Genomic DNA, 17966 nt, shown 5'->3' on the forward strand with positions numbered 1-17966 from the left:
CCCAGGAAGATCTACCTAGACGAACCGATCAGTGAGAGTCCCGGAGCCCAAATTCAGAGGAGAGGAGGGCAAAGTCAAAAGCTGCTTTCATGTCCCAATTTGCATTGTCAGTCACTGCCTAAATGAAAATGTTTTTGAAAAAATCAACTTGATTTTTGTACCCAGTTTCAACAATTCTTTGTGGGAAAGGACCACAGGAAAAAAATGAAAGGCATCTGTATATAAAATCTTTATTACAGGCAGTATTGGTCCATACACTAACACAATACCAACAGTACAAGTTTAATCTTTCAAAATCATCATTTAAACAGCAAAAGACCAAGAAATAAAATTTGAGTCAATTAATTATTTTTCAAAATATTCTCAATGCACATTATCCTTAATTCCCTTATTATAGTGAAACATACAAATACAGAAAAATACCCCATTTAACAAATACTAGTGTTAAATGGTTATTTGGCTTAAAATCTGAGTTAAGAAAATCCTTTTTAGCAACCTACATACAGATAAGTAGCAAACTTGATTATATTAAACAAATTCATTCTGCTAAAACATGTAAAGAATTTCATCCATCATGTATTCTGATCCCAGTACAAGTGTTTATTCTCTTACCGTCATGATTCTTATATGAAGGACCAACTCAAAGAGTTGTCCTAGATATAACCTTATCCTCTTCCCCAACACACTTCATCCAAAAGTCTGTTCAACAGATGGCAACCGGGTAGCAGTCACTTCACCATCTGATGCCAATGGTTCCGTGACAGCGTGGCCAGGCCTGTGAAACAGCCCATTTTCCTACCTACTGTGGGTTGCTGCTCAGGAGGAACGATATACGCCAATACAAGCAGAAAATCTGCAGCTCCTCTGCTATGTGCCTTAGAACACTTTCAATTTTTCTGGTCAATGCTCTGATTAGGTATCATACATAAAAGCCAGCATATTAGTTTAAATCTTTAAACAAAAAACTATATTTTCCAAAGTCATTATCATTTGGGCCAATTAAGTGATCTTTTCGTGCTTTGTTGAGCTTCATCTTTAGGGCATCTCTTCTTTCTTCCCATTCATGAAGTTCGGCGTTTCCGTGTGCAAATTTACAGCTGTTTCCTTCTGGGCAGGTGCCATTCATATACCTATGAGGACAAGTCAGGTGCTCAGTGTCCACAAGTTGTTTCTAAAAATCGTGTCATGATTCTTGAAACTGTATACTTCACTAGCTTTATGATTTGCATACAACTTTTAGTTAGGAATCTCAAGCCTAGAAAGGTAATTATTTTATAGCCATGACATCTACAATAGAAAAATCAGTACTTTATTTAAATATACTCTATGAAAAGTACTGACTGTCAGGAGAAAAAAGACTATAGTTATCCCTGATGTAGTAGAAAGAAATCAGAGGTGGCATCAAGGAAAACATGTCTTCAATAGTTTTAAGGATCACATGGATCTAAATTAGGGAATTAAATATTAACAGTGATTTAATAAAATGAGCAATTCAGAATTACTTAGGTTTTCACTGAAAAACTTTTTTTTTTTTTTTTTTTTTTTTGAGACAGAGTCTCACTCTGTTGCCCAGGCTGGAGTGCAGTGGCGCAACCTCGGCTGACTATAACCTCCGCCTCCTGGGTTCAAGTGATTGTCCTGCCTCAGTCTCCTGAGTAGCTGGGAGTACAGGCACCTGCCACCACGCCCAGTTAATATTTGCAGTTTTAGTAGAGACAGGGTTTCACCATGTTGGCCAGGGTGGTCTCAAACTCCTGGCCTCAAGTGACCCAACCACCTCAGCCTCCCAAAGTGCTGGGATTACAGACATGGGCCACCATGCCCGGCCGTGTTGAAAAACTTTCTAAGAAAACGTAAACAAAGGAGTGATACATACTAACATCTTCCTTTGATCTGAGTTCTAGATTTTAAATATAATGTAAAAGCCATCTCAAATCTAATGAACATTTACTGTGAGCAAAGGTTGTGGCAAAGGGTTTGAGAATCACAGCTGTGAACACAAAGGTCATTTGGGCAAATTGGAATGAACATGCTTCTCTATTCAATTATCCTAAGACATTTCAAATTAGTATTGGAAGACTATTAAATCTTTTCATATAATCTAAGAAGAGTGAAAGGAATGGTTTGATGAGCAATGAAACACTTTGAGCCAAAACCCAAGAATTCTTCAGGGTCTGTCAGAGCACAGCAACATTAGAACTTTAACACCCAGGTATTCCGTGTCAGCTGACATGTCCATGAAAATTTGAGATAAGCAATTCTGACATGGAAAATTGTAGAAACCTACATACCTATCACAAATACTGAAATAGCCTGTTGGGAAGCGGTGCTGCCAGCAGTACTGGTCATCCTCGGTGTGGAAAACCTTCTCTTTGTGCTTCTCGGAGGAGATGTGGCCCTGCCACTGCTTCTCACTGTTGCAGTTTTTGCCACACATCCAGCAGTGAAAGTCCACCTAATGTGCAGCAAAGACACATATCCCATCAGTCACCTGATCTAAGATCCAGACTCAATTCCAGGGAGCCCAGGCTGGTGGGAGAGCCAGGCAAGACATAAAACTCAGGTTAGAAATAGGGACAAGGAAAGGACCGCAGCATGGGGTAGCAAGCCAGCACTCAGGACGCAGAGAAGAAGGGTGACAAATGCTGCCACCTGTCCAGGAAATCTCCGGTAAAGAGGCAATAGGAGTTGGTGTGCAAACAAGGATGTTTGCTGGGAGAACAAGAGGCAGGTGCAAACAAGGATTCAGGGAAGAATTAACACCATGAGGAAAAGCAGAGAGGATGGGAAAGACCAGGACATGCCAACTCCAAAAGGACGAGCAGCTGCTCCATTCAGTGTATGTGAACTGAGCCTCTGCTATGGCATCAGGAATGTAAAGACACTGCCCCTGTGGGGAACAGACCTATGCAAAAGGAACTGTGATGGTGGGATTTAAGTGTTACAACAGATGCAAACTGTAAGTGTTGGACAGTATTTCCCAAATGTCCTGGGCAATAATTATCTGCAACACTGGATAAAACCAGATTTGAACTCATTCAGTGTAGGGTATAAATGAAGACTTTTTATTACTTTATTTTTTTAGAGACATGGTCTCGCTGTCATCCAGGCTACAGTAAGGTGGTATAATCATAGCTCACTGCAGCCTCGAACTCCTGGGCTCAAGTGATCCTCCCACCTCAGCCTCCTGAGTTGCTAGGATTACAGGTGCAAGCCATCACGCCCAGTTCCAAGACTCTTTATTATGAAACACCCCAGGTAAGCCTTATTTATTTGTTTATTTTTGAGACAGAGTCTCACTCTGTCACCTAGGCTGGAGTGGAGTGATGCAATCTTGGCTCACTGCAACCTCCATCTCCCAAGTTTAAGAGATTCTCCTGCCTCAGCCTCCTAAGTAGCTGGGATTACAGGCACCTGCCACCATGCCCAGCTAATTGTTTGCATTTTTTAGTGGAGAAGGGGTTTTGCCAAGTTGGCCAGGCTGGTCTTGAACTCCTAATCTTAGGTGATCCACCCACCTCAGTCTCCCACAGTGCCGGGATTACAGGCATGAACCACCATGCCCGGCCCCAGGTAAGCGTCATGATCCAGCAAGTCGAGGTGACCTGCTCTAGAAACACCAAGGAGCAGCTGGGCACAATGGCTCACGCCTATAATCACAGCACTTTGGGAGGTTGAGGCAGGAGAAGTGCTCGAGCACAGGAGTTTGAGACTAGCGTGGGCAACGTGGCAAAATCCCCATCTCTACAAAAAATACAAAAATTAGCCAGGCGTGGCAGTGAGCACCTGTAGTTCTAGCTACTCAGGAGGCTGAGGTTGGAGGATCACTTGAGCCCAGGAGGCAGTGGCTGCAGTGAGCCATAATTGTGCCACTGTACTCCAGGCTAGATGACAGAGTGAGACCCTGTCTCAGAAAAAAAAAGAAAAAAATATACATATATAATAAACACCAAGGAGCACTTAAGTAAAGGTAGCAAGGGAATCAATGTGACAAAGGTAGACATTCACAGGGCATGTCACAAGTAGAGAGACGCTGCGCAAGGCCAGGCCGCACACAAGCCCTGTAATAGGCAGTGAAACTGGATCTGACTGAATCAATAGAGAGACTGAGGTGCCAAAAAACAATAAGGGCAGTAACACATATGCTTATGTAAACTTTTAAAACCACATCAAGCAGAACTATAGATTATTTAAGAATAAATGCAGCCGGGCATGGTGGCTCACACCTGTAATCCCAGCACTTTGGGAGGCTGAGGCGGGCGGATCACCTGAGGTCAGGAGTTCAAGACCAGCCTGACCAACATGGTGAAACTCCGTCTCTACTAAAAATACAAAAATTAGCCGTGCGTGGTGGCCGGCGCCTGTAGTCCCAGCTACACGGGAGGCTGAGGCAGGAGAATTGCTTGAACCTGGGAGGCAGAGGTTGCAGTGAGCCAAGATCGTGCCACTGCATTCCAGCCTGGGCGACAGCGAGACTCCATCTCAAAAAAAAAAAAAAAAAAAGAATAAATGTGTCATCCATAGGTAAACATGGCCTGGAAAAATACACACTGGATTGTTCCTCTGGGAAAGGTAACATATGGGGTTCTAACTTTATCTGTAGCATTTTATTTTACAGTAGTAATTACAACAAATTGTTAACATCAGTTAACTTGTGATGGTGGGCTCAAGATATTTGTTATATTATCCTCTTCACTTTTTTGAAAATTTTAAAGGAAAACCAAAACAGTTAACAGACCACTGGTAACTTAATGTCCCCAAGAACCATAGAGGGAGAGGCCAGACTGCAGGCGGTAAGCGGGGAATGTAAGGTCCAGCGGGGTAGACAGCCCACATCGCTGAGCCACCTGCAGAGGCCTCCCACTAGGGAAGAGTCACAGACTCCTCATACTTCACTAATCTATCAGAAGAACCCCACTCGGAGACATAAATAATCTGCCTAGGGTGCCAGGCAAGTAAGGAGAGAAACCAGGACTTGGACTTACAATTCTCTGGCTCCAAAGTCAGAAGCATTGAAGAAAGGATTTTTTCACATGAGGAGACTTTAGCTAGTGGCAGGAAACCACTAGAGAGAGAAGATGAAGACACAGGACAGAGAAGGGCAGGCAGTGAGTGATGGAGCCAGGTTTTGGAGAAGATGGGAAAGAAAAGAAAGGCCGGGCATGGTGGCTCACACCTGTAATCCCAGCACTTTGGGAGGCTAAGGCAGGCAGATCACCAGGTCAGGAGATCGAGACCATCCTGGTCAACATGGAGAAACCCATCTCTACTAAAAATACAAAAATTAGCTGGGCATGGTGGTATGAGCCTGTAATCCCAGCTACTTGGGAGGCTGAGGCAGTAGAATCGCTTCAACCAAGGAAGCAGAGTTTGCAGTGAGCCAAAATCACACCACTGCATTCCGGCCTGGCAACAGAGCAAGACTCTGTCTCAAAACAAAAAAAAAAAAAAAGGGAAAAGAAAGGCTCCATCAATGGCTCGGCAAAGGGGGGAAATGACCCATGGTACTCACTGTAACTTCAGCATAATCTGTTGGCATGTGAATTTGTTTTCCATTTTCCTTGTTTGACTGACTGGCTACATCTTCACTTTTTTCATTTTTTTGACTCTTTAGCCATAGTTCATAAAATTGCTCCATATCTTGTACTAAAGAAAAATGAATTACTTTCAGCAGCACCAACTAGACACCATTTAAATACACACAACTGTGCGCATGTTTTGTATCAGTCAGCATACATTTCAAAAGAAACTCGAGGGGGCTGAAGGAGACTATTATATTAGACATGGAGAGATCACCCAGTTCAAGCAGCAGGTAAACTCTCATGCATAAGAACTACTTTCAGGACTCTTAGATGGCAAATATTAGTTCTCAAGATTAATTAACCCCTCCTTGCATTTGCACGACACTTTGGGGATATTTAAAACTCAGAAACCATTATAAACGGCATTGTCACAAAAGCCTCACCACTGCCTGTTGCCCTGCATTCCACACTCAGTGTCAGAGCTAGAACCACACAAGGCTACTTACGTGGCTTGGGGGACTTGGAGCTGATACACTCCTCACTGCTTACTGAGAAAGATGAGAAACATACTACTACTGGACCAAGATTCTGACCCTGATGGGAGTCCATCAGTCAAGCCACAGTCCCAGAGGGTGGACATGCTGGGCTGTAACTGACAAGACAACCATGACCAAGTCCTGGACAGCGGCTGCCAGATGCTTCCTATGGTAAGAAATGGTGTATTCTGCATTATTGCCAAGTGCTAAAGCCGAGGTTTCTCAACTTCCATGCGGTTGACATTCTGGCTAGAGAATTCTTTGCTGGGGGCATGCCCTGTGTGTTACAGGATGGTGAGCAGCATCCCTGGCCTCTACCCACTAGATGCCTGAGCAACTTCTGCCAGTCATGACAATGAAAATGTCTCCAGACATTGCCACATGTCCCCAAGGAAGGGGAGTGGCAAAATTTGTTCCCAGTTGAGAACCACTGTGCTAAAAATTCTGGTGATGAGGATCTGGTCAAAACTTGGCTTTGTTGTCTGCCTAATGGTTTCTAACAATGTATCATCAGGCAAAGATTAGAGATAAACTAAAAATTCTTCTTCCTTAAGACGAGTGGTGGCAGGGGTCACTGCAAAAGCCTGGTATGCAAGGGCATCTTCAGTGAGGCCAGACTGCATGGCCTCACTCCTAGCAAGATAGCTAGAGGGAATCCCCTCCACATACCACTGACAATCTATGTGGTTGAAACATGGTAGGTGAAAGTCAAATCTGGTTGCTGCTTATAATCTGGAGACTGCAGTCAGTATACCCTTCATCAGTTTACTTAAGATTAAAGAATAATGACCCTTGTAGTAAAACATTTTATGGTCAAAAGTGAAAGGCTGTCTGCAGCTCCTCTCAAAGGCTCCCACAATAAACTTGGAATTTGACCAAAATAGACATTCTTCCCTTGGACCTCTGATTCTGAGCCTGTTTGATTACTAATGCCTCCCTGAAGAAACCCCCAATTCTAACCTGGTTAATTCAGAGGGCAAACGATTTCCAATATGAGCAAATGATCTGATTGAAACAGTCAAGGGAGTACTGAACTTCCCCAGGCCATTTTTTAGGAATACATCTATTACATGTAAGGATGCAGACCTATATATTTATATCCAAATATGACCTAACCAAACACAGATCAGATGCCAGATCCTACCCCACTGAGGCTGTGCCCACATTTTCCAGGCATCGCCACCAACAGAGCTACTGAAGAAACGGGGCAACCGTTTAGAATGCAAACTGCTTTCTGCGTTCACAGGAAGCTGGCATATTTATAGAGAGGAAAGGAACTTTCAGGCAAGCTAGCTCAAGGACACAGCTCAAAGATTAACTTACTCCCATTCTCCTTCATGTAAGTCCAAACTTCTCTTTCCTCAGGACTATGAGCAAAGGAACAGTTTCCAACATATTGACATTTTTTCCCAGAAGCAATATGGTTGCACAGCTGTATAAAAAAACAGGAATATGATTAAGACAAAGTACATATAGTAAAACTGCCTAATTTTTACATTTTAGCAAAAGAAGCATTATTATCCATGCTAATACTTAGTAATCAAGTTCTAAAGATTAATTTGATTCTATTCAAATTAACTATATGCCCTAAATATATGAGATGCTATTAAGGTTTCTATCTCAAAATTTTTCAAAAGAAAATGTCCAAAACAGAGTAAAGCATAGAACATTTTCTTAAAAGAAAATGTCTACAAACTTACTCACTCAGAATATTTAATCTCCACAATGAGCATCCCTGGCCCTCTCAGTCTGACAGCTCCTGTTTCCCCTGCCCAATACTAATGATTCCTCCACATCAAGCACTTGAAAGCAGTAAAGAAACTGCAGGCTACTCCAAAGGGTACTGAACAGTGCCAAAACATTTCAGAAATTTAACTTACTTATAACCAGTACTGGACGCTAACCTTGGCCATAATTCACGACATATGCATTATCAGAAGACAGTTATCACACTAGCCATACCATGGAGTTACAGAGCTTTCAAATAATACCTTTTCAGGTTATTTGTATTTTTATTTAACAAAGTAAATACAGTGATACTGGTAGGAAAATAGAGTGATCGTGATGAGCAGAACGCAGACTTCCCTAAGAATAATGAACCAGGAACCAAGAAAACCTCCATCACTGAGAGCGCATTCTTGAATACCATCAACCTGCTTGTCAGTATGAGGTATAAATCTTAGTACAACTAATTATTAGCTTATCTTAGTTTGTGCTTCAACAGGAGCTGGCCCTGTATTATTTAGCTTACGTGACATTAAATGCTTAGCATCTGTCACGTTTTTCAGAGTTTTGGCTAAAACTTGGTCACCCCCCTTAACACTGCACATTTCCTCCCTTGGACCAATGTCAGTGACCCCACCCTTAAAATATTCTCCATAGGCCGGGCGCGGTGGCTCAAGCCTGTCATCCCAGCACTTTGGGAGGCCGAGACGAGCGGATCACGAGGTCAGGAGATCAAGACCATCCTGGCTAACACGGTGAAACCCCGTCTCTACTAAAAAATACAAAAAACTAGCCAGGCGAGGTAGCGGGCGCCTGTAGTCCCAGCTACTCGGGAGGCTGAGGCAGTAGAATGGCGTGAACCCAGGAGGCGGAGCTTGCAGTGAGCTGAGATCCGGCCACTGCACTCCAGCCCGGGCGACAGAGCGAGACTCCGTCTCAAAAAAAAAAAAAAAAAAAAAAAATCTTCTGCATAAAGTCAGTACTGGATAAAATAGTCATATACTTTCCCCCATCAAACCCCAGTAAGTACTTAGTTATATTACTAGGGAAACATTTACCATAGTCTTTCAAAGCTCAATGATAAGGAGCAGGAAGAAGAGCAGGCAAAGGAGAAGGCTGGGCACCATGCCAGGTGTTTACATAACACCATTGCACATAATTATTCCCAATTACACATGAGCAAACTGAGGCTGAATAACTTGACTGGGGCCCTTCTGGCAGACTTTGAAGCCCATTGTCTTTAAGCCTCACCACACTATCTACACACATACACACACACAGTATAATTTCTTCTATAAGAAAAAAGGTCCCAGGCCGGGCACGGTGACTCACGCCTGTAATCCCAACACTTTGGGAGGCCGAGGCAGCTGGGTCACTTGAGGTCAGGAGTTCGAGAACAGCCTGGCCAACATGATGAAGCCTCATCTCTGCTAAAAAAAAATACAAAAATTAGCTGAGCGTGGTGGCACACGCCTGTAATCCCAGCTACTTGGGAGGCTGAGGCAGGAGAATGGCTTGAACCCAGGAGGCGGAGATTGTGGTAAGTGGAGATCGCACCATTGCACTCCAGCCTGGGTGACAGAGCAAGAAAAAATGCAACCAAAAAAAAAAAAAAAAAAAGAAAGAAAAAGAAAAAAGGTCCCTTAGCAATACCTAGTATGGCAGGGGGAGAAAAAGAGGAAATAAGCTACTGTAGTGTTGCACAGTACTACACCATGTTCAAGATTAAAGAATAACCAATACTCTAAGCTGCTGCCTCAGGAACCAGGGTTGTTCTCAGTTGTACTCATTTTAACAAAGTACTTGATATACATATTATCTCCATCATCCTTTAAACCACAAGAAATCAGGGTTCCAAATAAACCTCTTTCCCCCTCCTACATAATCCATTGATAAAATCTGAGTCTAAAACCACTCTGGATAAAACACAAACCCACCAACCCCTCAAAAAGACTGGCTGTGTTACTTGTGTAAGTTTTACAAAACTGCAAGGTACTGTAGGTGGTGAAAAATGCATCTACCTCTTCTTCAACTCTTTCTTGCAGTTCAGAGAGAGGTCTCATTTACAAGAGGACTCTACAGTCCATCTGCCCTGCTTCTATGGGCAAAAGGTTCCCTCTGTATTTCCTCCATCCGGGTAGAGAGCTTACTACCTGTGGATGCTCCAAGTGTCCCTGTTTGCTAACGCACATGTGAAGTGCCTCTAGATGCTCTCCAGACCCTCTCTCTCGTGAAGAAGAAAGTCTAGGACAACTCAAGTGGTTTGCTCGGACAATCATCTTCAAGATCAGGTAAGGTGCTACAGCGTACCAAGATGAAATACGTGAATGAAATACTATCCTAATTTTAAATTAGTCTAGTATTTTCTAGTTTTTGAAGAACATGGTCCTCTAACATTGAACATTTTCCTTTGGGTTACTTTTAGAAAGTCCTATAAAGTGAGGTGTCTTGTAGCTACATATCTCTTGCTGCAGTGAAAGAGACAAGGCATGATAAAAACAACCTCATCAACAGCATTCATAAGACTGAAAACCTTGGGTCTGGTATCAAACCAAAGAAATCACAATTAAATAAAATTTGCTCTCATTCCCTCCCCAAAGTAATTCATCTAAAAAGTAAGTTACATTGTCCCCATAACTCTTCCTCAGATCCACTATTTACTTTTTCCAAATAACTAATAAAATTCCAATCAATATGAAAACTGCTATGGAACCATACATATACTAAAGAGGAAGGAAACCAAAGAGGAACCATTTAAATAGCATTATTACTGATGAATACTATTTAAAGGGCTTGAGTTTCAATCTGAATTACTACTATTTTCTAATGATTTGAAATGCCTAATTAAAAAAAAAGTGGCTTAAAAATTACGTATGTACATCAAACTGTAAAGGCATTTGTTTCTTTGTGGGGAGAGGACGGATGTTCATCCACTTCTTACGTTCAATAGACATCACTCTCATCGCACGCCGGTCTTTGGTCCACCTAAGAAAAATGGAGTTCAGAAAAAAACAAAGACACACAAGCAAAAGACATAACACAAAGGGAGAGGCACAAAGTTTGTACCTGAGGAACCAGAGAATTTTTTTCTCAATGCTTCTATAAATACCTTATGATTCTATATTTTCACTTCCTATTGTCATTTACAAACATTCCCTATGAACTCTAAACAAAGAATTGATAAAATACAGGAAAAAAACACTACTTTTGAATTCTTATCTACTAGGTCCTAAAAATCTCTTCCCTTGTGTTTGTAATTACCGTAAATTATCTACTTTTCTCTCCTCTCTTCAAAGCCTTAAACTTTTTTCTTATGTGTATGATTTTATACCTATGAAACAGAAAATTACAAAATAGGAATTGTTTCCACACACAATACTTACGAATGCCTTGCTTTTGCACTACAATATTTTCTGTTTTTGTCTGGTTCAATGACTTGACCGTTTCTCAGACACTGGGCGCACACAAACTTTATCTTCATATTAAGAAATCCAGGTATCATTTGATTACCAAGTACCTTAAACAATTAAAAGATTCGTTTTAATTTTTTTTTAACAGAAAACCAATATTCTGATGACAAAATACTAAATCAACATCCATTTTTTTCACAACAATATACAATTTCCCATTTTTATCTGAGGTGATGACTTGACCATTATATCTGATAACTAAATCTCCAATTCTTCCCCCAAATGTAAGAGAATATTGTAAAAGTAGATTATAAATGCCAAACTTTAATTTATGAAACTCATCTTTGAAATTGATGACTAGAATTGTTGTATTTGGGTCAGGGGTGTTGAGGGGAGAGCAATGGAAAAACGAGAGATGCCAGGTGGAAAGCTAAATTATAATCTACCCCTGCCTTACTCCAAGAATCCATAAAGCCCAGAACTCCAGGTGTTTTGTCAATTAAACTAAATAAGAAAACAGTGTCCTCCACTCTTGGCAGGCATTGTGGGATGCATAATTTTTTTATGATAATCAACTAAAATGCAAATTGTTTTTTCTCATAAGAATGACTCACCTGAATGAACATTAAGAAAGTAACTGGACTGTAAGTGTTAACTGCATCCACCAACAACCAACATCTATTAGGCAATTCCAAAAAGGACACCAAATGCAGAAAGTACACAAGAGAAAAATACCTGTGCTCCAGGTACATTTGCTTCCAAATTCTGCCAATATCGTTTAGATTCTTGAGCAATAGCATCATGTGAGATACCTGGGGAATGTACAAGCCTTCCTTTAAATTATATCTATAAGAGCAACAGCCCACCAATCTGGGTGCAGTTAGACGTGGAGAACCTTCAGCTTCCAAACTATTCTCATACATCCTAATCCATCAGCAAGGATGAATACCACGTTACTCTTTTTGGAAATGGAATATACACAAATACAGCTCTTTGTGCCTCCTGAAGAATCTTTCCTCCCAACAACTGCATGTATCAACTCGTATCAGTAATTAATGACATGAAAACACACTCAAAATAGGCAACTCTAAAAATCAAAAGTTTAAAGCTCAGGACAAAATCAATAGTGTCGCCACATCTGGTTGATGGAGAAGGGTAGGTCTCCAAATTTCCAAATTCCTTTCTTTTTTTTTTTTTTTTTTTTGGAGACAGTCTCACTTTATCACCCAGGCTGGGGTGTAGTAGCATGATCTTGGCCTACTGCAACCTCTGCCTCCCAGGTTCAAGCAGTTCTCATGCCTCAGCCTCCCAGGTAGCTGGGATTACAGGCGCCCGCCACCACACCTGATTAATTTTTGTATTTTTTGTAGAGATGGGGATTTTACAGTACTGGTCAGGCTGGTCTTGAACTCCTGGCCTCAAGTGATCCATCTGCCTCAGCCTCCCAAAGTAGTGGGATTAAAGTCATGAGCCACCACGCCAGGCCCAAATTACTGTTTTGTTAAACCCTGTCTGCTTTTGAGGAGACATACTTCTCAGTCACACACAAACCTACCTGTTTCATTTTGCATTATCCATACTTTCAGTTCCACAAGACTATGGGCATAAAAGCACTCATCTTCCCTTAAACAGCCATATCGAACCTCATGTCGACATAAATCAAGCTGACACTGACCATGAAAAGAACGTATTTTGGAGTATTTTACTGTTGTCTCTCGCAAAATGTGGACAAGGCACCTAAGATGAAAACAGTGACATTTTAATATTGTTCTGCCACAGATTTTTCAAATATATATATAAGTTCTACACTGACAATACATTTAAAAAAATTTTTTTTTTTTTTTTTCGAGGCAGAGTCTTGCTCTGTCGCCCAGGCTGGAGTGCAGTGGCATGGACTACAGGCACCCGCCACCATGCCCGGCTAATTTTTTGTATTTTTAGTAGAGATGGGGTTTTACCGTGTTAGCTAGGATGGTCTCGATCTCCTTACCTTGTGATCTGCCCGCCTCGGCCTCCCAAGTGCTGGGATTAAAAGCGTAAGCCACTGTACCTGGCCCCACATTTTAAATTTTTATCAGAAAAAAAAAAAAAAAAATCATGGGGGCCGGGCACAGTGGCTCACACCTGTAATCCCAGCACTTTGGGAGGCCAAAACGGGTGGATAACTTGAGGTCAGGAGTTCGAGACCAGCCCGGCCAACATGGTAAAACCCTGTCTCTACTAAAAATGCAAAAATTAGCCAGGTGTGGTGGCATGCACCTGTAATTCCAGCTACTGGAGAGGCTGAGGCAGGAGAATCGCTTGAACCCGGGAGGCGGAGGTTGCAGTGAGCTGAGATCGCGCCACTGCACTCCAGCCTTAGAAACAGAACAAGACTTCATCTCAAAAAAAAAAATACAAAAACTTAGCCAGGCCTGGTGGTGGGTGTCTATAATCCCAGCTGCTTGAGAGGCTGAGGCAAGAGAATCTCTTGAATCTGGGAGGCAGAACTTGCTGTGAGCCAAGATCATGCCACTGCACTTCAGCCTCGGTGACAGAGCAAGACTCTCTCTCAAAAAGAACAAACAAAAAAACCAAATCACTATATGCAATTGTTGAATTAATTGGGGGGGTGCTTATATTTTAAGCCATAAAATACCTAAATCCATGTCATGAGAAACTATACATCAATAATGCTTTTCTGTTTTACATAATATATTTAGTTAATTATTCACTTCCCAGCCAAATATACTAAAAGACATTTTAAAATTTCGTCATTGTTCTTCAGAGTAACAACAAATGATGAAAGAGCAATGCCTGGACAGACACTATTACTAGTTTTTATTTAGATCCAGAAAAAGAATCTATTTTGTCATTACAGAAATTAGAAACTATCAACATACTTATTGTCTTCAAACTCATGCTTTGTAACCGGGTGAGAACAAGCAGTAGAATTATCTTTATTTCTTTTACTTATCATTCTAGGCTTATGATCAAAACATTTCTGGAATAGAGAGAGAAAGATTATCAAAAAAAATACAAAATATAAATTTTGTACCCAGAATATTGTCCTAGTTTCAATGTCATTACAAAAGTAATACTTAATATGAAGGTTTAATATTCTTTTTGGTAACAATAGTAGCTATCATTTACTGAATGAATGTTTTATCACATGGCAGGACCAGAGAAATATTTTATTCACACATGAGATATTATTTATCATATAAATAAGTGAATATTTATTCATTTACTGAGTGAATGTTTTATCACATGGCAGGACAATACCACTGGGCTTGCAAATTCAACTTTACAGTGAAAATAAGTTTTGGAGAACGCACCTCACAAAGGAATATAAATTCTCCAAGATGCTCCTGGAGAAGTTTGAACACAGTAAGGTTAATCTTTCCATTGCCGCCAAAGAAAGCCTCGCGGCTGAATGCCCCTTTCCGCTCCAGTGTCCACACATCTATCTCCTCTTGGCAATAAGCAAACGTGCAGTGGCCTGAATATCTACATTCCTCCTCAGCAGCAACATCTAGAAAAACAGGGAATGGAAAGACAATGAAAACATGGTAATTGGCCTATACTCCCAGCTACTTGGGAGGCTGAGGTGGGAGGATCCCTTGAGCCCAGGAGTTCGAGGCTGCGGTAAGCAATGATCTTGCCACTGCACTCCAGCCTGGGCAACAGAGCAAGTCCCAGTGTCAAAACAAACAAACAAAAAAATGATGTTAATTGTTTCCTTAAAGCCAATGAATATAAGTAACATTTAGGGCATCATTTGAACTTGTATAACAATTCATGGACAGTCTCAAACAATGATATGCATATTATTATCAGGGGATGGATGATATCAACTCTAAAAAAGAGAAGTACCACAAGCCTTAATTATTTTTATTACAGACTGTGAGAAGAGCCTTGATACTCTCATGGAATACACCTCAGTTAAAAAAAAAAATCATTTAGGGACATTCTAAGCTCACTCACACAAACTTGTCTGACAATCATGAAAATACCAAGTTCTCTCAAAAGCATCTTAAACACTTTTCAAAGCCTTGGCTCAGTGTTTTCATTCTGTTTAGAGAGAACTTAAGGTTTGAGACAGTCTTCTGTTTAAAACCTGGTCATAGGCCAGGTATAGTGGCTCACACCTGTAATCCCAACATTTTGGGAGGCCGAGGCAGGCAGATCATTTGAGGCCAGGACTTCAAAACGAGCCTAACCAACATGATAAAACCCATCTCTACTAAAAAATACAAAAATTAGTGGGGCTGGGTGGCACACGCCTGTAATTCCAGCTATTCGGTAGCTGAGTCATGAGAAAATTGCTTGAACCTGGGAAGCAGAGGTTGCAGGGAGCCGAGATTGCACCTGTGCACGACAGCCTGGAAGACAGCGAGACTCTGTCACAAAAAATTAAGAAATAAATAAATAAAACCTTGGCCAGTACAGTGGCTGACGCCTGTAATCCTAACACTCTGGGAAGCCCAGGTGGGCAGATAACTTGAGGCCAGGAATTCGAAACCAGCCTAGGCAACATAGCGAAACCCTGTCTCTACTAAAAATACAAAAATTAGCCAGGTGTATCGGCGGATGCCTGTAATCCCAGCTACTCGGGAGGGCTGAGGCAGGAGAACTGCTTGAACCCAGAAGGCAGAGGTTGCAGTGAGTCGATATTGCGCCACTGCACTCCAGCCTGGATGACAGAGTGAGACTGTCTCAAAAAAGAAAAAGTTAAAAACAACAGTAAAAAATAATATAAAACATATTAACATCTCAATCCAAGGAACTTGCTATTAACTCTAAACATTTTTTATAACAGTCAACACCATTATAATAACATAATGGAATAAATTATGTATTAATAGATATTATAATAAATGTAGCAAGCACAGTCCTATACCACATACTGACATTTCAGTCAACTACAGACTGTATATATAATGGTGGTCCCATAAGATTAACACCGCGTTTTTTCTGTACCTTTTCTATGTCTAGATACACAGATACTGTTGCGTTACAGTAGCCTCAGTATTCATTACAGTAACATGCTGTACAAGTCTGTAGCTTAGGAGCCGTTGACTATGTCATGGATAGGCTAGGTGCGTTGTTGGCTACACCGTTGAGGTTTGTGTAAGTAAACCTTACACAAATACATTTCTCAGAATGTATCCCTGTCATTAAGCTAAGCATGACTGTAGTTCACCACTTATGTAATGTATACTAATTAAGTAATTACAGTATATACCTTTACATATATAATATGGTCCTTCATAATTTGTTTTTGTTGGTCTTGGACGTATTTTTTTCCATGATTTATCTTCAACATTCTTTATCCTACCGATTAAAATATCTTTCTTACACTTATGATCTATATTAGCATGGTAAGTGAAATCCATTAACTTAGGGCCTGAAAAAGATGTAAAGAGGATTGTTCATATGCACAAAAAATATCATTTCATTTTACAAGTAAATTTACAAGCTGACATAAACAGATGAACATCAATTATTAAATTCCCACAGAAATCCCAATTCCACAACCCTAAAATGTAAGTAGGCTACTAAGGTAGATTTTTGCCTTTTATATTTTATCAGATAACACAATGTTCTATTCAACTCCACTCCTGCCAAAAAAAAATACCCTTACTTAACCTTAGGGAAATAATCTGGAGAGGAATTTTGACGGCTTATAAAAGTAAAGAACACTGTTAAACTAAGAAAGAAAATGAAGTTGACTCCAGATCAGAATAAACTGTTTATGTCACTTGATTTAAGGTAAAGATATGAAACAATCTATCAAAGTATTTAATTTTCATATACACTGTATTATATACTGGTCTTATAATGCTGTTTTCTAGTCCTTGCTCTATTTGAAAATAATCAACTTCTAAAGCATATACTGAGAACATGAGTTTCATTAAAATTTTAATAAGCTTCCAAAACTAGGTAAATATTCTATTCTACACGATTCTATAAATAAAATCACATCAAGTAAAAGCAGAGATTTATCCTATTACCCTCCAAAGGCACTCAGTCAGTAACTGCTACTTGTTTAGGAAGAATTCAAAATGGGGATTGAAGAACCATAATAACTGACGTTGTTCACATGTATTTACAAATTCCTAACAACTTTCAAGGTTACAAACAAGTAGTTTAATACTCTCTGAGTGTTTGTTTGGTCCTGACCTGATTTTACAAAACAGATCTGGCAAGCTTGTCTCAATTCATGGGTTCCTTCAAGGGGATGTCTTGGAGTCACTGATGAAGATGGTTTGGTAACTGCACTTCCAAAAAAGTTTCCGAAGTCATTTCTAGGCTGACTTGAAATTCCCAGGAAATTCTCCGAGGCAAACAAACTACCTGGTCCATTCATCTGCAAGAAAAATAAGAAGAAAAAAAAAAAAAAAAAACAGCCAACAAATATTGCATTATCACTGAAGAAAGGAACTGAATGCATCTGAAAAATAAGATAATCTTCATAAACTGAGGTCAGTACTACTCCATCCTTAATGCTCTTCTATCTTAAAAACTGTCTCTTTCTACATTTTTCTCTCTTTTGGTTTCTAGGCACCCCCCCACTTTTTTGATCCTCCATATTATAATAAGTTCTACTGCAAAAGTACACACGCTTTACATGCCCTGATCTTATATTTCCTTGATTTGTTTATGCTGTACTAAAGCCTCTTACACTGTCTGCAATACTGATTAATTTGCTATGACAGATCAAGTCTTAAACATAGAGCCATTATTACTAGATGTTCCAGAAGTCTTACTTTAACATAATTTCCTACAGC

The 17966-nt window shown here is 40.4% G+C and overlaps 1 protein-coding gene across 1 annotated transcript in view; it reads right to left on the reverse strand.

Moving 5' to 3' along the window:
- Positions 1–205: 205 nt before the first annotated feature.
- Positions 206–17966, reverse strand: part of ZC3H7A (zinc finger CCCH-type containing 7A) — a 48118-nt gene continuing 30357 nt past the window's right edge. Inside the window, exons 12-23 of the mRNA XM_030924932.1 lie at positions 17359–17545; positions 16421–16582; positions 14511–14707; positions 14076–14176; positions 12749–12930; positions 11929–12005; positions 11167–11300; positions 10663–10768; positions 7382–7490; positions 5513–5646; positions 2292–2455; positions 206–1130 (exon numbers count right to left, since the gene is read on the reverse strand). Of these exons, the coding sequence (XP_030780792.1) occupies positions 941–1130; positions 2292–2455; positions 5513–5646; positions 7382–7490; positions 10663–10768; positions 11167–11300; positions 11929–12005; positions 12749–12930; positions 14076–14176; positions 14511–14707; positions 16421–16582; positions 17359–17545 (1743 nt within the window). The 3' untranslated portion in view covers positions 206–940. The remainder of the gene's footprint in view (positions 1131–2291; positions 2456–5512; positions 5647–7381; positions 7491–10662; positions 10769–11166; positions 11301–11928; positions 12006–12748; positions 12931–14075; positions 14177–14510; positions 14708–16420; positions 16583–17358; positions 17546–17966) is intronic.

Source organism: Rhinopithecus roxellana, chromosome 20 (genome assembly GCF_007565055.1).
Source record: "Rhinopithecus roxellana isolate Shanxi Qingling chromosome 20, ASM756505v1, whole genome shotgun sequence".
Classification (NCBI taxonomy): Eukaryota; Metazoa; Chordata; class Mammalia; order Primates; family Cercopithecidae; genus Rhinopithecus; species Rhinopithecus roxellana.